The 22,323-nt window shown below is 41.4% G+C and overlaps 1 protein-coding gene across 3 annotated transcripts in view; it reads left to right on the forward strand.

The window, feature by feature from the left end:
* The window catches only part of B3GALT1 (beta-1,3-galactosyltransferase 1), a 252,232-nt gene extending 236,470 nt beyond the window's left edge, over positions 1-15,762 (forward strand). For 2 of the 3 annotated variants that reach the window (XM_075829399.1, XM_075829400.1), the window contains one exon: positions 10,836-15,762. In XM_075829399.1, the coding sequence (XP_075685514.1) occupies positions 11,021-12,001 (981 nt within the window). In that variant the 5' untranslated portion in view covers positions 10,836-11,020 and the 3' untranslated portion in view covers positions 12,002-15,762. The remainder of the gene's footprint in view (positions 1-10,835) is intronic. The other variant, XM_075829401.1, reaches the window with a different exon arrangement.
* The last annotated feature ends 6,561 nt before the right edge of the window (positions 15,763-22,323 follow it).

Below are 22,323 nucleotides of genomic sequence, written 5' to 3' on the forward strand. Positions count from 1 at the left end.
ATATTTCTTTAAGAACTGTTTTAACGCATGGCATCAATTGTTTGCAAATAACTGACCAGTTAAGGCCTCATGCCTACTTCAGTTTTTTTTTGCCATGTGCTATCCGTTGTTTTAACAGATAGCACCCTGACACATTAATTTCAATGGGGCCAGGTACACTTTTATTGTTTTAACAGAACCGTACGGCCATTCCTTCAAAAATAGGACAGGTCCTTCTCCTGGCCGTTTTTGACGGAACGGTCTCGGCCTTTTCATTGATTTGGTCTGTGAAACAACGGACTGCACATGGAAGCCATCAGTGTGCGGCCCGTGTTTCACAGAACTGTCATTAGTGGCCGTACATCGGCCGACAGAAGTGTGCATGCAGCCTAAGCAGTGTATTCTGCACATTTGCTCACAACAATAATTTGCTTGGATTTATTTCTCACTATAAAAGTGTAATGGATTGAATGTGCCTTTCTTGCCCCTAGTCCGCTCACTCTGCCACACTCAGAGGAATAGGCCCCATTAGTACGCCTCAGGGCAACCAGACTCTCTCTCAGTCCTATTCCAACCCAACCCATGTCTGGCACACTCACAGTCCACTTTTCCTGAACTGATGGCTCCCATAGTCTCTCAGGGCCTACACAACGTTGTTTTATGGTGGCTAAACTGGTGTCTTGCACAGCACTACACAGGCTCACACACCTCTTAGGCTATCTCAGCATCTCTCTCACCGTCCTGAAGCCCACTGGATTGTCTTTTGGCGACTTCCAAGCCTTGCCTTTAGCTCACCAGCCACTTTTTCCTGTGGTTGCACGCGGGCCTGCTGCGTATTCAGTCTGTCGACGCGTTCATAATCTTTCTATGTGAGCCCGTCTTCAGGCATACTAGGATTGCCCATCGCAGTTGAGGAGGCAAAGCGCTCAGGTGAGCACTTCTGTTTGTTCATTTAAGCGATCAGCGGGGTCTCGGCACCCGTATCCCAACCGCTCAAAACTTCTGATATTTCACTATGACATGTCGAAAGTTTGCTAAAACGACAGTACCTCTTTAAATAATAACATTCTTCTTGCCTGTAGCCGCCACTAGAGGGAGCTTACTGCATAGAGATTTATACAGGTATTACTAACTCTATAATAATTCCATATGGACTGAACTTACCCTAGTGAAGGTTAAGAAGTTTTTCACTTTACTTGATGGCTTCTCCTGAACATCTCCGTGCAGCATTTCATGATATAAGGAAACCCCCTAAATGTGCAGTCACAAGCAGCAGATTTTTTTGCAGAAATTTTCTGCGACTGAAAATCAGTTCTATTTATCTGAATGTGGTTGTTTCTACAGCTTGTGCATGGATTTCTGCAAGTTTCATTCAGATGAATAGAATCGATTTGCAAAATGGCCGACAATGGTTGCAACTTCCTTTACCAGCTTTTACCAGTAAAATAATGTGCAGATTATTCATGAAAACATGTACGTTCTATTATTATGGCAGAGGGGTTTTTCTCTTTTCTATAAAGAGTTTTCTGCAGCATATTGCAGTTTATCTTGGAATTGTTCCTCTTAATTTTGTGGATCATGTTTCGGAAAAGTTGATTCAGAATGTTAATTATTCATAAGTACTGCGCAATAAAAACAGGTCAAGCAAGTCATGTGCAATAATTCTCTTAATGACCCTTTTTATGCATCTGCACACTTTGTAGAAATAAAATCCTAAAAACACTCTTCAGTTTATATAGGAATGTACAGAGGTAAGGCAATTGAACAAGAAGTATTTTTATTTAATTGTTGTAAATTATCTTCTATATATTAATATATCAATGTTAGAAAAAATGGAAGCGCAATCTTAAAGGCTATATTTACCAATTAAGAAACTTTTCAAATAGTCTTGATTAAAAATCTCCTACCATTTTTTGTATATCTCTCCTATGCAGATCTATGTTTCCATGGTAACAGACTACAAAGAAACCTCATGCAGTCTGATCCTGCAGCCATACTCGCTTCTCTGTCCCCTACTTCTTGCTAGCCAAATGTATGTTAACAAGAAGGCAGAAGGAAGGGGGTATCGTTACAGATCAGCCTATATTTGAACACCGCAACGATTCCGCAACAAAGTACAGTAAAATGTACATGAATAGGACTTTAACAAACCCTATTCACTTACAACATAAAAAATCTGCAGCATGCCTAATCTGTTGAAGAAATACTGGGTTATTGGGTGGAGACATGCAAATTATTGCTTGGTGGCCACCTATACATCCAGAACCGCTATATCACAGATACAACCTAATAAGTGCAGAGCCATTAATTCCATCTTGCATACAGCTTTTTGTTTTCCAAATTGCTAAAGTTCAGGAACTTTTAAGTTTTCACCCTAAGGCCAGATTCAGACGAACGTGTGCGTTTTGCGCGCGCAAAATACGCTGCGTTTTGCGCGCGCAAAAGGCACTTGACAGCTCCGTGTGCCCTGTTCATATGGATGCGCGGCTGCGTGCTTTTTGCGCAGCGCCATCAATATGACACTGTTTGGATGTTTGAAACAGAAAAGCACGTGGTGCTTTTCTGTTTACATTCATTCTTTTACTGCTGTTGCGCGAATAACGCTTGTCCCACGGAAGTGCTTCCGTGGGGCATGCGTGAATTTCACGCACCCATTGACTTCAATGGGTGCGTGATGCGCGAAAAACTCAGAAATATAGAACATGTCGCGAGTTTTACGCAGCGGACTAACGCTGCGCAAAACTCACGGACAGTCTGCACAGCCCCATAGACTAACATAGGTCCGTGCGACCCGCGTGAAAACCATGCAGGCTGCACGGATGCAAATCACGTTCGTGTGAATCCCCCCTAACCTTGTTGAGTACCTTTTACAAATAAAATCACATTGACTTGTCTAAAATGTGCACTACAACAACAAAAACAAATAAATTAAAAGTCTTTGTACATACACGTATACATATACTGAATGTGGTTAGCCAGCCTAAAACATAGTACAAAACCAAACAATAAATAGAATAGACTCTATAGCCATACACCATATCATAGAGGTACACAAAAAAAATAGGAAAAACAAAAACATAAAACAAAATTACAACATTGTATTTTATTATTCTGTTTAGTGTTCCCGGAGAATATGCCGGTAAGGTGGCAATATCACGAGTACTATGAATTGCTATTAGCGTACAGTAGCACAATAGATCAATACTCCCTCGCTTTGCATTTATGGATGTAAAATTGTTATCACAGATTAATTCTGTTCAGTTGACTCTAGAGGATGAAAATTGTATGCAGCCCTCGTAGGTTTTACCATAAATAATGCTGCACCCATAACTAAAACTCAGCTAGAGATACGATGCTCAATCCCTCCTGGTGAGCCGCAATGGTAAATAACTATTGTGTAAACCTGAAGCCAGTGAATCACTTTTGAAAACCTCTATAATGTATGTGCGTTGCTTCCAAGACATGAATATAATGTTAAATAACTTGTTCCTAAGCATTTCTGCCTCTGACTTGATGTTTCTACCAGTGCGTGAGGTTTATAGAAACGAAATAGGAACGGAACAATGCTCAACGGCGTGTAATGAAGGACTCAAAACATCCATGTGTATAGGATAAAACCCATCACAATGATGGAGGCTTCATCCTGTACCGTGAGAATGATATGATTCAAAATGTAACTATCATTTTTTAGGAATATGACTAAGCTGCAATACCAGGCACAGCCCATGGACAAAAGTGGCGCTGTTTCTGGGAAAAAAAAGCTGACCGTTTTTATTTTATCATGTGTAATCTATTTAAAGGTACATAAAAATGTAAAGACATTTTGTCATTGATGTACTGGTAAATATTTGGAAGCATCCACAATGCTTTCCAAAAGTTTGTTCATAGATTTTATTTTTTTAAAAGGGTAACTAAACTTTCAAAATACGTTTGACATGTCATAGTGACACGTCAGAAGTTTTTATCGGTGGGGGTCCAAGCACTGAGACACCCACCGATCGTTAAAACGAAGCAGCAGATGCGCTCAGATGAGCACTGTGTCGTTTTGTTTATGATCGACTTTGCTCGAAAAGCCAAGAGTACAGGCTCAATAGAAAGTCTATGAACACGTACACTGCTCGCTCTGCTTTCAGAGAAAAGACAATCAGAAAATAGGCGGTACAGCGCTCACCCGAGTGCTATTTCACCGCCTCGTTTTTGCAGTTGGTGGGGGTCTTAGTGTTCGAGACCCCACCAATCAAAACTTCTGACATGTCACTATGACATGTCAAAAGTTTTTGAAAGTTTACTTACCCTTTAGGCCTCACTCACATGAGCGTGGCGTTTTTGCGCACGCAAAAAAGCAGCATTTTGCGTGCGCAAAAAACTCTTAACAGCTCCGTGTGGCAGCAGCATATGATGCGCGGCTGTGTGCTTTTCGTGCAGCCGCCATCATAATGACACTCCATTTGGATGTTTGTAAACAGAAAAGCACGTGGTGCTTTTCTGTTTTCATTCATCCTTTTGACAGCTGTTGCGCAAATCACGCTTGTCCCACTGAAGTGCTTCCGTGCGACATGCGTGGTTTTCACGCACCTATTGACTTCAATGGGTGCGTGATTCGCGCAAAACGCCCAAAGAACGGACATGTCGTGACTTTTTTTCAGCGGACTCACGCTGAGTAAAAATCACAGACATGTCTGCACGGCCCCATAGACTAATATAGGTCCGTGCAACGCGCGTGCAAATCACGCGCGTTGCACGGACGTTTTTCCCGTTCGTCTGAATAAAGCCTTAAGGGCATCCAAATCAAGCAAATCTGATGATTTATGTAAATTAAGCTTGTATAATGAAACATGCAATTTACTAATCTGCTGTGTGTTTCAATTCCTCACCATGTTGAAGATCTCTACTTGCTGTCAGTGAATGTCAACACTCTTCTTTATATCCGGGGACTGAAAACCTGTACAGAGCTAATACTTTTCACAGTTGAGAGTTTGCTACAATTGTATCCAGTCTAGACAATCCTATGTGCGCTAAATACATTAGCAGTTTTATTAATTATTGACAAAATATGGAAACCCATGCCTTCGGTTTTGTATCTATTTTTCTCAATACAAGTGTAGTAATAAGTAATAAGTACGTTCTTTCTGCAATGTTCGATACAGTTGGCATCTTTGTCTATAGCAAGGTAGAGTCAGGACTGGATTAAATGGCAATAAAACATGTTGCAGATTGCATTTCCAGACGAATATCAGATGATATCACAGTACAAGACTGTAATTATCCGACTGCCACTAAGGCTACATTCACACGAGCGTGACAGATTTACTCGCATAAAAAACGTGCGCAAATGTGTCCATGTACATTGCGTTTTTGCATTTATGTTCTTTGCATGTGGCATGTGTTTTTCACGCACTTGCAAGCACTTCTTTTTTTTTTATATGTAATTGATGCGTGAAACATGGACAGCACACAGATGGGCATCCGTTTTGCTGTCCATGGTTTTCACGCACCCATTGACTTCAACGGGCGACTAGGTGTGTGAAAACTCACGCATGTGTGAATAGCCTCATTGAAATCAATGGGTCGTGTGCTGTGTGTTGTTTCAACGCGCAGCACACGGACGAGTATCACGCTCATCTGAATGAACCATAAGGCCCAATGCACACCACCGTAGCCATGTGCACGGTCCTTGATTACAGCACGGACGGCCCGAGGGGTGTCATCCGCGGATCGTCTGCAATTACGGACTGCGCACACACAAGATGTGCATTGACTTCAAGGAACCCGGACCACAATTGCTATCTGTAAAATGACATGTCCCTTTTTTTTGCCATCAGGGCTTCAAGCAATACACGGACCGTGGAAACCATTGGCCCATAGGATATTATGTGCCCTATACTATCCGCAATTGCAGAAAGTGTGCGGAGGCAAATACAGTCGTGTGCGAGGCCTAAGGTTCATGCAGGTTTTTTTCCCTTGAGGCAAAATTGAGTATCGTTGGCCCAGGGATGTTGTCTTGCCTTTCCTGTAGATTAAAAAGCTAAGGCCTCATTCAGAGACCTGGCCTGACCACAGGTCTAATGACCCAAACTAACAGCCTATTAGATCCCGATGATGTTGTTTGTACGGGTCATTAGATCCGCGGTATTACAGACGTCTGAATGAGGCATAAGTCTGAGAAAACTTAAAGTTTGATGATGAATGAGTGGCTTTATTTTCAGCCGAAGTAACAATGAAACTAGTAACAAGAAGAGCAAAAGGGGAATCTGATACTTGTCTCTGGGCCACCAGTTGGTCATCACAGTCTAACAGTTTGTCCTTCATCGCTTGATTATTAAGTTGCAGAATAATTACATATTTCAGCAGAGACACATTCCAGATACACAGTAAACTGGTGGAAATACAGATCTTAGTGTTCTACTTTAAGGATTTTTCCCATATGCCATCACTTTGTGATCAGTGGAGGTCTGACCGCTGGGACCCTCACAGATCCTAAGAAGATAAAAGGACTGCAGTGCTGGAATAATGCTGCATTCCTTTCACTGTTTTGCCAGCACAGCAGTGCTCCAGGCCACCAGCTGTGGAACTGCAACACTGCTCCGTTTATTTGGAAAACTAAGGCCCCATGCACATGACTGTGCAGTATACACGGTCAGTAAATACTGTACGGACAGGCTGCAGAATGTCATCCGCATTTGTGGACCGTGCTCACAGTAATAAGTATAGAAGCATGGTGTGTAAGTGCGAAAAATACGACATGTCCTATATTTTGTGGCTCATTTGAACAGCCTGGACATACACCCGTAAATATACGGGAAGGTGTCTGTGGCCGATAAAAATTAATGTGTTAGTATTTTATCCGCAATTATGGATCCGTAATTGCGGATGAAAACTATGGTCGTTTGCATGGGGCCTAAGGGGAAAACTATTGTCGTTTGCATGGGGCCTAAGGGGAAAACTAAGAACAGACCTCAATCCCAGGATCAGTGTGGGTCCTGGCAGTCTGGCCCCCACCGATCCCAAAGTGATGACAAACTTCACGATTAAAATACCCCTTTAAGAACAGTCTTTGTTTTAAAGTGTGTTCTAAATGTATTTTTAAGAACTTTTCTCAAGAACTCCTAAAGTCTAATTACCTTACACAATCATAGATCTCACCCTTTTCCTCTGCCCCTAACCATAATTCCTAGCCATAGATCCTCATCCACCCCAGTGTATCTCTCTTAGGCTGGGTTCACACGTGGCGGAATTTCACTTAAATTCCGCTGCGGACACTCCGCAGCGTTAATCCGCAGCGGAGCCGTTTGTCCATTGACTTACACTTTAATTTAGCAGTGTTCGTTTAGACGAGGCGTAAAATTCCGCTGCGGAGCGGAATTTGGTGTCCGCAGCATGCTCTGTCTGTTGCGGAGCAGTGGCGGACTCATGGCGGAATTTCTCCATTGACTTCAATGGAGAGTCAAAATTCCGCAATGAAGTCCGCAGATCTTATGTGTGCTGCGGAGCGTATTGGTTTTACTACCATGACATTTCTTCATTCTGGCTGGACCTATGTATTTCTAGGTCTACAGCCAGACTGAGGAAGTCAATGGGGCTCCCATAATGACGGGAGCGTTGCTAGGAGACGTCTGTAAATAGTCACTGTCCAGGGTGCTGAAAGAGTTAAGCGATCGGCAGTAACTGTTTCTGCACCCGGGACAGTGACTACCGATCTCAATATACATATATCTGTAAAAAAACATATAAGTTCATACTTACCGAGAACTCCCTGCGTCTGTCTCCAGTCCGGCCTCCCAGGATGACGTTTCAGTCTAAGTGACGGCTGCAGCCAATCACAGGCCAAGCACAGGCTGCAGCGGTCACATGGACTGGCGCGTCATCCAGGGAGGTCGGGCTGGATGCCGAAAGAGGGACGCGTCACCAAGACAACGGCCGGTAAGTATGAAATTCTTTTACTTTCATTAGGGAAAGTGCTGTCCCTTCTCTCTATCCTGCACTGATAGGGAGAAGGGAAGCACTTTTCCCGCAGTCCGCAGCAGCTAGTCCGCATCAATTTTCTGCACATTTTGTGCAGATCCGCAGCAGAATCTGCAACGCAGATTCTGTGCGGCATTGATGCGGACAGTTGCGGAGGAAATCCGCCACGTGTGGTCATGCCCTTAGAGTATATTCACACAGTGCAGTTTTGGTGCAGTTTTTGAAACCATAACCAGGAGTGGATGACAAAAGGGAGAAGTAGAATCTTTACAATATACTTCATGATCCACACTAAGTTGTGGCTTAAAAAACTGCACCAAAACGGCACTTTGTGATTAAGTCCTTAGAAACTTCTCTCATTCTACTTAAAGGGGTTGTCCAGGAAAAAAAATTCTAACAAGTGTCCCCCAGCCTTGGTTTGCCTTCCCTAATACCCCCTATTAAACTTCTAACCAGTTTCTGTTTGATCTCCATCGTCACTGCTGCTCTTTCTGTTGGTTTACATCCCTTGCTGTCTGTTTCCTGTCTTGTAACCCACCATACCCATGATCCCCTGCTGCATCTGAGGAGACAGTTGCATTCCCCCCCTTCCTCCAAAGCATCTCAGCTATTTGCATACTGCCACGCCCCTCTATGGTCACAGGTCCTTCCCTGCTCTAATTCCAGGCAGCTCCCTCCGTGCACACTGTCTTACACAGAGCAAGCATTTTTCGCTGCGTTTTTGCCCGCGGCGCTCAATGGCCGCGGGCAAAAAACGCTGTGAAAAACGTGGCAAACAGCGTGCAGGCAGATCAAAATCTGCCTCAAAATTCCAGATGGAATTTTTAGGCAGAATTTTCTGACTGCAAAAAACTCTGTGTGAACAGGGCCTTACAGTGAAGCAAACACCAAACACTACTCCAAACAATGGTAAAACTCTTTTTTCTTTTACATAATTTACTATAAATGTATGTAAGTGTCTCTCTCTCTAGTATATACACGCACACACACACACACACACACACACACACACACGCAGAGATCAAGCAATATAAGCACATCCTGTCATTGATATGTGTATATGTATGTATGTATGTGTGTATGTATGTGTGTATGTATGTGTGTGTGTGTGTGTGTGTGTATATATACATACATACATACACACGTATAGGCATAGGAGGGGGCGTGTTAGAGGAGAGACTAGGCGGCCAGGCAGAGCAGAAAATCCTAGAGTGAGAGAGGTGTGGACTACGAGATAGGAGGAGGGGGGAGTGCTCTATGATTGATGACGCTCCATGACAGTGGACAGTGAAGTGAGGGAATTCTCCTGGATCGGAATCCCCAGCCCCAGCGGTGGGGATTCCCTTCAGAAGTCCTTGACGTCACTGTGTCCATATATGGACAGTGAAGGCAGGGACTTTTCCTGGAGCGGAATCCCCGACCACATCGTTGGCTGCTGTGGCCGAGGATTCTGCTTTAGAAACAGTCCCTGACTTCACTGTCCATATATGGACAGTGAAGTCAGGGACTTCTGGAGAGGAAACTCCGGCCGTTGTGTCCGGGTGTTAGTTTCAGGAGTAGGGGACTGCTCCAGGAAAAGTCATGGCTTCGGCTACAGATTAGGGATTCCGCTCCTCCTGCGTGGATGACGAGACAGGAGGAGGAGGGGGCGTGTTCTATGATTGATGACGCTCCGTGTCTTTGCTCAGCCAGCACTTCCTGCTGTGTAAAGACATGGCGCGTCATCAACTAGGTCTACAGGTGGCAGGACCAGAGGAGGTGGAGCTCTGAAGAGCTCATTAAACATCCCCCCGGCCCACTGCCTGTAAAGGTATTTGATGACGTGCCGTGCCTTTCTCAGCTGGAAGTACTGGCTGAGCAAAGACACGGTACCTCACAGGAAATAAAAAAATTAGCCTGGGTGCGATAACGTGACGGCAGATCGGAACACGGTAACGATGGCACAGGTAAGCAGACACTATATTAGACATTTTATTAAATATGACTAATTAAGTTAAAATTGAAATAAAATGTATTCCCGGACAACCCCTTTAAGTATCTAACAATCCCTTATAGGCAATTTAACTGTTACTTACTTTCCACTCTCATATATTAAATGATATGGTTTGCTTTCGTGGATGTTTTTGTAAAGTTTTTGAATTCATGTTCTAATAAATTCCTTACTGTCTTTATGGTTTCCATAATATATGTTTTTATATTTTTATGCAAAAAAAAATCAGTTTCTGTACAATTTTGAAATATTGTCAATTCTCTTGACATGTCTGTTTTAATAAATACTTGTATTTCCCTTAAAATAACAATTCTGGAGCATCTTTTCTTAGAACTCTGCATTTTGCTGTTCCTCTATTATTCCTCTTGAAAATTTATGAATAAATTCACAACTGGGTTTTTCCAGTAAATGGGGCATGTCCCTAAACCATCTTGCACCGTCTAATCAGTGCTGACAGCAATCTGCATGTAATGATGTAATCTGCCATGGCAAAATTTTGTTCGTACGGTCATTGCGTCATGCAGCAGTGATTGGTCACCCCACCACTTTAATGCCTCTGACACGCACAGAGCTCCTTAAGACCATGGTAATTGAGATATGTTGACACGACATGCTGCTAACCACTGGCCGAACATATTCAGGTTTCTGCTTAGCAAACCCAAGCAATTATTCAGCAGGGAGTCCATAGGACCCAATAAAGAATAGTTACAATCAAAAATTTCATAGGACAACCCCTATCCATTTGCCCTATTAGGTCGTTTGGACTTCATAGAAGGGGATCCCTTTCAATTAGAGCAGGGGTAGTGCACATGGGATAACCCATTTAACCTCAATTAAAAAAATGTATGTAGATGTCCTCTTATATTCAATGTCTAAAATATTTTTGTATATTTTTGTATTTCAGTAAGAACAATGGAATCACTGAAACTGCAACAGAACAACATCTGATTAACTTTGGATTAAAGTCCTTCCTCCAAAACTCAAAGATGCTGTCTCTCAACTGATATGTTGCACCCACTGGGCAAGAAAATGACCAAGGTCCCAGGGAGACAGTTTACAGGAAATATTATCTAGGAGACTGCAGAAGCTATGGCCTCAAAAGTGTCATGTTTATACATTTTGACAGTTGTGTGTTGGGCCAGTGCTCTTTGGTACTTGAGTGTGACTCGTCCAACATCCAACTACGCAGGTTACAGGTTGAACAAGATTGTTATATCTCAAAAAAACATTTCCTTTGGCAATATTAGAACTCGTCCCATAAACCCTCATTCCTTTGAATTTGTTATTAATGAACCTGAAAAATGTGAAAATAATGGGAGTCCTTTTCTGGTCATTCTGATAAGTACAACTCATAAGGAGTTTGATGCAAGACAAGCAATTCGAGAGACTTGGGGCAATGAAAGCAACTTCAAGGGGATTAAAATTGTTACACTTTTCCTTCTTGGCAAAAATGCCGATCCTGTTTTAAATCAGATGGTTGAGCAAGAAAGCCAAATATTTCATGATATCGTTGTAGAAGACTTCATAGATTCTTATCATAACCTGACTCTCAAAACACTGATGGGGATGAGATGGGTGGCCACGTTCTGCTCAAAAGCTAAATATATCATGAAAACAGACAGTGATATTTTTGTAAATATGGACAACCTGATATACAAACTGCTCAAACCAACCACCAAACCTAGAAGAAGATACTTCACTGGTTACGTCATCAACGGAGGACCTATAAGGGATGTCCGCAGTAAATGGTACATGCCAAGAGACTTGTACCCAGAAAGCAACTACCCACCTTTTTGTTCAGGAACTGGATATATATTCTCTGCTGATGTGGCAGAGCTCATTTATAAAACTTCTCTCCATACAAGACTTTTACATCTGGAGGACGTGTATGTTGGCCTATGCTTGCGAAAACTGGGAATACATCCTTTTCAAAACAGTGGCTTTAATCACTGGAAAATGGCTTACAGCCTGTGTCGTTACCGTAGGGTCATCACGGTGCATCAGATTGGCCCTGAGGAAATGCACAGGATTTGGAATGACATGTCAAGCAAAAAGCATCTGCGATGTTAAAAAAAAAATTGTGTATTGTTTTTTATTACTAGAACAAGTAAACAAAACTTTGATTGTGTCGGTTGTAAAAAAAACTAAAAGAAAAAAAAGAATAAAAAGAAGACAACAGAAGAATTACTTTTATACTACTTTTTCACGTTTGCTGGCCATTAGAGACTATGAGACACATGTTTCTCATCAAATGTAAAAACTTTTGAACATAGTTTTTTCTCTGGTGACTTTATAATACAATCGGGACATCACAATCTGTGTATCATTTCAATGAGTGCAATATTATCAAGTATACAAAACTTAACCTGTATGTAGCCATTTGTGTCTTCATGTGACACTGAAAAATTTTGACTGTACTGAGAACGTTCTATGTGCTTATATCAGATCCGAAACACGAGGAGATCTAGTATGTGTATTGTACTTTAAACAGTATTTCCAATTCTGCAGTATTTGAAAACATAGAACTACTAAAATGACATGCTCACCTAGTATACAATGGCATTTGCTCAGAAAAGAAACAGATATATGACACTAACATATGCATCAATAAATTCTATAGTAGCAAATCTTACTTTTTATTGCTCGAAAGAGTACATAGCAATCCTTAGGCCCCAGAGCAAAAGTCAGAATGAGCCCCAACACCACAGAGAGCACTGTCAAATGTATTATAATTTCATAACATATCTTCATGAGGGTCTGAGCTGTGTTTTTCAAACATAAAGCTCCAAATATCCTACTTCCCTTCACATAGTCATAAAGTTAAATGATAAAAATCTGGTTGCCTACAGCCACCACTAGGGGGAGCATATCAATTTATGCAGAATGAATGGAACTCAGTAAAAGCTGTAAAAATCTATATGCAGTGAGCTCCCTCTAATAGTAGCTGTAGTCCTATGACCGTGTGACAGAAAGCACTTTAGTGCGTGATCCCATACTAGTCATGTGGTCTTCCTAAAGAGTTCCGGTCTGCAGGTCACTTACTTAATGTTACTTGATTTATGTACGTGGTATTGTGATTTTTGTACAAAGCAAAAAAATTTACATAATCCTGAAAGAAGGGAACTATGTCTTGAACACATTGCTCTCTCCTAGACAAGTAACAGCCTTCACCTAAGACATATACAGGGAAGCAACTACCCAAGATCAAGCCTTCACATATAAGATGCTCTACTAAGACATCAGCCTTTACACTTAGTCCCGGGCAGCTGACTCCCTGCATGTGTTTAAAGTGTCTAAGACCAATTGCTCTCTTCCGGGATATTCACGGAAAACTATTATTTTAGTCTTTATGTAAAGCAAATAATATACAGTAGGGGAAGTACTTATTATTTTTTTTTTTTGCTACAATATGTTATTGTGCCACATTCCATAGGGTGCCGCCGGTTTGAAGGTGAGTTTTTCATCAGTAAGCAATAGACTGCTATAGAATAGTTTAGACCCAGCTAATGTACTGACACAGACAGTGTGGGGACTATGATAATAATCGAGCTGCTCTGTCCTATTTTATAATCCCTTTTGCAGTAAAACAAAATGTTTTTATGCAATTGCCTAATTTTTTTTGTAAAGTATCTTTATTCCATGTTTTCTTTACCTTCCCAAAATTTCCTTAAAGGCCATATATACTTTTGCAAAAAATTGTTGTAATTGCTCTGATGCAAATTTAAAAGAAAAATGAAGCAACTTTGCAAATAGTCTTGATTAAAAAATATCCTACTGTTTAATGTATACAGCATCTACACATACAATCTGACCCCTCTATTACTGTCTGAGGGTTGTTAAGAAGAGGTGGAATATATAACAGCAGGATAAAACTACACAGGGTTAAAGGAGTTTTTGCATAATCAATATTTATCACCTATCCTGTGGATAGGTGATACATTTCTGATCAGTGGGGTTCAGACTGATGGGACCTCCACCGATCAACATAATGGGCTTACCTTGCCGTTCCTGAGAGCCCCCTGGGAATGGGTCTGCCGAAGATAGTGCTCTGCAGCCCCATAGAAAAGAATGGAGCGGTGGTCGAGTATGTGCACTACCACTCCATGCGCCTGTTCTCGTGATCGGTGGGGGTCCTAGCAGTCGGACCCCCACTGATCAGATATATATCACCTACCCTGGGGATAGGTGATAAATAATGATTATGGGAAAACCCCTTTAAAGTAAGATGTGACTAGACTTGTGTAAGTCTAGATTTGAAACTTGGGAATTTGCTTATCACTACCCACAGATCCTTGGTATATTTTTTTTGTATTCCTGTATATGCTGGTAAAATAACAATGATGACTTTTGAATGTTTTCAATTCTTAAACTATTTTTCCTGTTTATTGTGCAATAGAATTATTTTCTCACCTCATATTTAATCATTCTCTATATAGTAAACCTATTGAAAATTAAAAAAAAAAGGAAATCTTTATAAATTACATTCTCTATTAATTCTTCCAAATGTGAATGACTGATTCACTGCAATATAAACCAGGTATACCAATTCTATCCTGATCCATGTCTAATTACTGGTATTAATTCTAAGTGGCAAATATCAAATTACATAAAGTACTTTATTACTTGAGATTACTGCATGAAAATTTACACCATATGTTTCAACAGTTTTACTACCGCCAGTAAAGGGAACATGCACATGAGAAAACTGCCTGCTGAAAGTTTCTCCATTGACACTCATCATCCTCGATCCTCCTATCAACACACATGCTGCCCAAATTTGGGAACAATGAGTGGAGTGATTACAATAGGACTGACCATACATAAAAAACATTATTAAAGGGTTTGCCCGCTTTTGATTAATCCCTTTAGATAGAAGGGTCTCCTGTTAGGGTATGTGCACACGTAGTGACCAAAAACGTCTGAAAATACGGAGCTGTTTTCAAGGGAAAACAGCCCCTGATTTTCAGACGTTTTTTGAGCAACTCGCGTTTTTCGCGGCGTTTTCGCCGCGTTTTTTACGTCCGTTTTTGGAACTGTTTTCATTGGAGTCTATCAGAAAACGGCTCCAAAAACGTCCAAAGAAGTGTCCTGCACTTCTTTGACGAGGCAGTCATTTTACGCGTCGTCGTTTGACAGCTGTCAAACGACGACGCGTAAGTTACAGGTCGTCGGCACAGTACGTCGGCAAACCCATTCAAATGAATGGGCAGATGTTTGCCGACGTATTGGAGCCGTATTTTCAGGCGTAAATCGAGGCATAATACGCCTCGTTTACGCCTGAAAATATGTCGTGTGAACCCAGCCTTACAGGGAGTCCCATTGATAATCTGCTGGAAATTTGGCAGCAAGTATTCAATTCCCCTGCAGCGCTACCACAGGGGAAATTAAGGAACTTTTAATCATTATGTTGAATTCATGCACAAGTATGCCTTGTTGAGAGTACTGTACATCTCAAACTAAACCATAGGTGTTTAATAATTATTGTTATAATCTTCTAAATTGAGGCAGACCTTTTCAAGTTTTGTACCACTGCATTGCCATCTCAGGATAGGAGGATCTGGTACTTGTTGCCTACAGCCATCTCATAACTTCTAGCAGATGGTGGTGGCACGATCCATTAACTGGTCCTCCTTCCCATGTGCTTCATGTGCTCCATGTGCAGCAGTGGGTGATATCTCTATGGAATGTATGACTTTGTTAGGTATACCCTTCAAATGTATTAGCCAGATGGTTTAATATATGTATTCACCCACTGTATACCACCCAACAAATGGAAATTTAAGACACATTTATGCCCAGGCAAAATTGGTGGCCTGGCCATGAAATAACATGCTGAATTGTAATAAATAAATATATATATATATATATATATATATATATATATATATATATATATATACATATATATATATATATATATATATATATATATATATATATATATATATATACATACATGCACTATAAGGTACCAAAAGTATGGGGACACCTGATCATTTTTGCAGCCATAACAGCTTTCACTCTTCTGGGAAGGCTTTTCATAAGATTCTGGAGTGTCTGTAGGAATTTGTGCTCATTCAGTCAAAAGAGCATTTGTGAATTCAGGCATTGATGTTGAATAAGAAGATCTGGCACGCAATGAGCGTTTCAATTCATCCCAAAGGTCTTAGATGGGGTTGAGGTGCTGGCCATTCGAGCTCCTTCAGACTAAACTCGTCAAACCATGTCTTTATAGACCTCGCTTTATGCGCTATGGCACAGTCATGCTGGAGCAGAAAAATGTCTTCCCCAAACTGCTCTCACAAAGTTAAAAGCATACAATTGTCTAAAATGTCTTTGTATGATGTTGCCTTAACATTACTCTTCACTGGAAATAACACCCAGAAAAACAGCCCTAGACCATTATCCCTCCTCCACCAAATGCTAAAGTAAGCACTATACATTCCGGTAGACAGTATTCTGGCATCCTCCAAACATAGATTCATCCGTCAGAGAACACATTTCCACTGCTCCAGGGGCCAGTGAAGATGTGCTTTACACCTCTCCAGCAGAAGCTTGGCATTGTGCACTCTGATCTTGTGTGCAGCTGCTCCACCATAGAAACTCATTTAATTAAGCTCCTTGTGCACGGTTCTTGGGCTGATGTCACTTCTAGAGGCATTTTGGAACTCTCCCCAATCTTCACTGGGCTCTTCAGTACAACCCATACTACTAGCAAATGTTTGTCTATGGAGATTGCATGGCTGTGTGCTTGATTTTATGCACCTGTTTGCAATGGATGTGGCTAAAACACCTGATAATTAGGAGGTGTGTCCACATACTTTTGGCCATATAGTGTATATACCCTATTTGAGTATTATAAATTAATACTGACCTATTTTTGGCTTAATGCTGAATATATGAGATTTTTTCGAGAATATATATTTTTTAAGAGCCAAATAATAAGAAAAACATCCTACAGAGATATCCAGACAGCTTTACAAAGTACAGTACCGTATGGATTGAGTTAACGATACAGTAAGATGTTCTTCTTCTTGTATGTTTTATTTCATCTACCTGTACATTTGTGTATAATAATTAAGGTGTATGTAATTAGGATATTTTTATGTTATCTGTTGTACATTATTATGTGGTTTGCAAATTTTTTTATTGCATGTGGTTCTTTTAAGAACTGTTATGCTGTGATGGAGACGCCTTAAGCCTGGGATCCTATTTTGGTTTCCCTAAGTGAGTGAAAATGTACTCATAACACATACAATTCTTTGTCAATGGGGACTAGTGCTTCAATTAATTTCATATTATTGTATCTTTGAACTTGAAATTAAATTCTTCACAGTATTTTGTTTTTCATGAAATATGTTTTTTTTTTACTTTTTACAAACTGCAAAGCAAGTACAAATTGTATTATATATGTCTTATATTTATTCAACAGTGCATTTTATTTTTTATTTTAATTTTCTTCTTCCGATTTTTTTTTTTTAATTGTACATCACATCACAAAATACCCAACTTGATTATATCTCTGCACTAAAGAGCTGTGCTAAATAATATCTAAAAATATTAAAACTTCAGCACTCTGAATTTTTTTTAAATGTATTTAATTTTTTTGCTATTTACAATATTTACAATTTTTTATGCAGTATAAAAAAAATCTAAATAATTGTCTTTCTTGACTGCAAATAGTAAACAAAATGATAAAAGTTTACAGCTGTAAACAGAAATGTACAACATTCAATATCAACTTGTCAGAGCTGTAAATAATATTTCAGCTAAACGTCTGTAAAGTGCAATTTTTGGATGTTAGCGTATCATATGGTGTTTCGTGCAGTTACCAGTCTCGCTGCTAATGAAAATATTCTATTTTGTAAAAATGTCATGAAAAGGGAAAAGAACAAAAATAAGAAATCATGCACAGTCACATCCAATCCTCCCTTTGTAAAAATGAAGGAATGAAGTACAGCAGCACGAGTTCAGCGTATGGACAGATCTGTATGATGACGATTGTTGTTCTGTATTAAGGTTGATTTTTTAAACAATGTAAAAATAAAGAATAAACCTATTGAATATTGAATTCTTTATTCCCATTTTATGAGAGATTTTTTGCTCAGTCTTTAGGGTAAATTCACACGCAGCATAAATACAGCGGATTTTCCGCAACAGTTTTCAGAAAATCTGCAGCATAAAACTGTAGCAGCAAAGTGGATGACATTTGAACAAATTTCATTCACGCGCTGCATAAATAACGAGTGGAAAGAAAACATAGCAGATGTTGCGTTTCCTTGCGGCAAAAAAGCAAAAAAACGCAACTCTGAAAGAATAAATGTTATACTTACCAGAATTCTGTGTTTCTTTGTCCATTCCGGCCTCCTGGGATGACGTTTCATCCTATGTGACCGCTGCAGCCAATCACAGGCTGCAGCGGTTACATGGGATTAAACATCAACCTTTGGAGGCCAGGCTGCAGGACGTCTGAGGTTAAATATGTGGTTTGTTTTCTACGTGCAGCTTTCCGCAGCAGACATTCCGGCCGAAAAACGGCACCACAATTTGGTGTGGTTTTTCGGCCATAATTCCCTGCGTCGCCCAGGGCGAATATGCTGTATGTTTCTACGCAGCCTATCTGCCCTGTGTGAACATAGCCTTATATTTTATGCTTTTTAGTGGTTTCTTTTTCGTTCCCTACAGTTGGTTTTGTTAGGATAATCTAGAGATCAATGAATAATAATATAGCATCATGCTTTGTCAGAGCACCTGTGTTATAAACTTTGTTTGGTATTGGTGCAAATTTTTTCTAAGAGCAGGAAAAATTGTAAAATAAAAAACAAAAAATACTCACCTGTTCTATCCCTCCCCGCCATTCTTTGTTTACATCTCTGCATTTATGACAAGCAGTACATGCACATGACCACTTCAGCCAATTACTGGCCTCAGTAGTCCTATGCCATGTATCACTGCTGAGGCAAGTGACTGTCTGAAGTGGTCATGTGCAAGTGCAGCACATAATCACTGCAGAACAGGTCAACAAAGACCGGTCAGGGACCATAGGGGCATCGGCGAGGGATTGAAAAGTTGAGTATTGTTTTATTTTATTTTATCAATTATCCAGCCATTAGAAAACATATTTTAAAATCTCATACAATACATTTAAGAAAGTGATAAACCCCATCAGCAAAATATTTATTTCACTGTAGGCTTCAGATGTGTTTTTATATGATACTGACTCACTTTCATCTATAATTAAGGACATATATTCAAACTATATTGAAATGTAAAAGTAGCACAAATTTTTAGTTGCCGACATTATTATTTTTTTCTGAGATACTTAGGGTGTGGCTTATTTGATGAGTGTGGCTTGCTTCCCAGAATTTCTGCATACAAATAAACAAAAATGTCTGCAATAGTTTGGCTGACAACTACTATGGTGGCCAGTATCTCTCTCTGGTTATCTGGTTGTTTACAGCAGATGATATCTCACTTTATCACTAGGGCTAGGTGATATGTGCTGACCACTACTGGTAGCATTAAAAACTAGCATAGATAGTGCTACACTCAGTGCCCCTTGTAGATGGTGCTCCACACTGCCCCCAGTAGATAGTGCTGCACACTGCTCACTGTAAATATTGCCACACTGCTTCCTGTATATAATGCCACAATGCCCACTGTAGATAGTTCCACACCCCTGTAGCTAGAACCACACAGCCCCCAGTAGATAGAGCCACATAGTCCCCCTGTAGATGGTGCCACAGAAACCCTTTTTAGATAGTGCCACAGTGTCCTCTGTATATAATGCCACACTGCCCTCTGTAGATAATGCCACCGTGCCCTCTGTAGATAATACCACAGTGCCCTCTGTAGATAGTGCCACAGTGCCCCCTGTAGAAAGCACCACACCCCCTGTAGATGCCACAGTGCCCTCTGTAGATAATGCCACAGTGCCCTCTGTAGATATTGCCACACTGCCATCTTTGGATAGTGCCACACCACCCCTAGATAATACCAGAGTGCCTTCTGTACATAATGCCATAGTGCCCTCTGTAGATAGTGCCACAGTGCCCCCTGTAGAACGCGCCACACCCCCTGTAGATGCCACAGTGCCCTCTGTAGATAATGCCACAGTGCCCTCTGTAGATGCCACACCACCCCTAGATAATACCAGAGTGCCCTCTGTACATAATGCCATAGTGCCCTCTGTAGATAGTGCCACACACACCCCTTGTAGATAGTGCAACACACTTCCTGTAGATAGTGCTACAAACCACATTGTAGATAGTGCCACATACGCTTGTAGATGGTACCACACACACACGCTTTATAGATACCGCTACACTCCCTCCCTGTAGATAACTCCATTGGGGCTCCCTCTAGGAGTGGCATCCCCAGCCAGAGCATTGCCAATGCTCTGGCCGGGGATTCCTCTCCTGTTGGAGCCGCTGACGTCACTGCCAATATATGGACAGTGACATCAGGGGCTTCTCCTGTACCAGAATCCCCTGCCACAGCATTGCCCATGCTCTGGCCGGGGATTCCTCTCCTGGAGGAGCCCCGGACGTCACTGTCCATATATGGGGGGGCTACCTCTAGGAGCATCCGACACTCCAGCCAGGGATTCCGCTCCTAGAGGTAGCCCCTGACGTTACCGTTGCCTACGCTCTGGCTGGGATTTCCTCACCTGGAGAAGCCCCTGACTGTTCATATATGGACAATGACATCAGAGGTCAACTCTAGGAGCAGAATCCCTGGCCAGAGTGTCGGCAACACTCTGGCCGGGAATTCAGGTCCAGGAGGAGCCCCTGACGTCACTGTCCATATATGGGCATTGACATCAGGGTCTCCTCCAGGAGAGGAATCCCCAGCCAGAGCATTGGCAACGCTCTGGCTGGGGATTCTGCGCCTGGAAGGAAGCCCAATGGAGCTATCTAGAGGGAGGGGGTGCATAGCTGTTGAGAGGGTGGGGTGTGTGTGGCACTATCTACAGCGGGGGGTGTGGAACTATCTACAAGGGAATGTGTGTGTGGCACTACCTGCAAGAGGTGTGTGTGGCACTAGCTACAGGGGGTTCCGGTCCATATATGGACAGTGACGTCAGGGGCTCCTCCAGAAAACGAATCCCCGGCCAGTGCATCGTGAAAGCTCTGGCCGGTGATTCCGCTCCTAGATAGGGGCTCGCTCTAGGAGTGGAATCCCCAGCCAGAGCATTGCCGATGAACTGGCCAGGGATTTGTCGTCTGGAGGAACCCCTGACATCAGTGTCCATATATGGACAGTGATGTCAGGGGCTACCTCTAGGAGCGGAAGCCCCAGCCAGAGCGTTGGCAACTCTCTGGCCGGGGATTCCGCTCCTGGAGGAGTTAATGGAAGAGCAGGGAGTGGATAGTTTCCTGCTCTGCCTGAGGATGCAGATACAATTGATTATGGCAGTTGCTGGGACACACCCGGGACAGTAATTTGCCGTGACTGTCTTTCTAAATTTGGGACAATCCAGGCCAATTTGGGATAGTTGACAACTATGCAAATTGTATTTGTGCAATTGTGGCTTTTAGAGACAAGCAAATTTATTTGACAAGTTTTACAGTTTGCAAATATATTTGCCAATCATTAGCAGAGTAGAGATAGGAAAATTGATTTAGTAAGTTGGAGATTTAATTTTTTAAATGGTAACAGAACATTCAACAAACTTCTGACATGTCATAGTAACATGTCAGAAGTTTTGATCGCTGGGGGTCTGAGCACTGAGACCCCCGACGATCGCTAAAACGAAGCTGCAGAAGCGCACGTGTTAGCACTGAGGCGCTTAGTTTCTGTTCTGCTTTTCTTGGAAAGCCGATGTAGCAGTGTATGGGCTCAAAGAATTTCTATTGAGTCTGTACACCAACTGCTCGGCTTTCTGAGAAAAGCCGAACTGAAAGCAAGCGGCTCAGCGCCCACACGAGCACTTCTGCCGCTTCGTTTTAGTGATCAGTGAGTTCTCAGTGCTCACTATGACATGTCAGAAGTTTGTTGAACGTTTAGTTACCATTTAAAGAATTAAATCTCCAAATTGCTAAATCGATTTTCCTATCTCTACTATTGGCTAATGATTTGCAAATAGATTTGCAAACTGTAAAACTTGGCGTATCAATTTGATTGTCTCTAGAAGAAACAATTGCACAAATATGAACGCAGACCAGTTTGCATTTCTTGCAGTGATATTTTACTATCTTGATCTAGTACACTATGTACGCAGATCTAAAAGGAATGCCAAGAGATAAGTGCATAATGTCATAAAACACCAAGGAATGATGCACTGTGTATTTTTCCATGTTAAATAATGACTCAGTCGTGAGCTTAGATATCATAACACTAGATCAGTAATTAATGCTCACAAGACACATAACTTGAGAAATATTGTTTGA

This window comes from Rhinoderma darwinii, chromosome 6 (assembly GCF_050947455.1).
Source record: "Rhinoderma darwinii isolate aRhiDar2 chromosome 6, aRhiDar2.hap1, whole genome shotgun sequence".
Classification (NCBI taxonomy): Eukaryota; Metazoa; Chordata; class Amphibia; order Anura; family Rhinodermatidae; genus Rhinoderma; species Rhinoderma darwinii.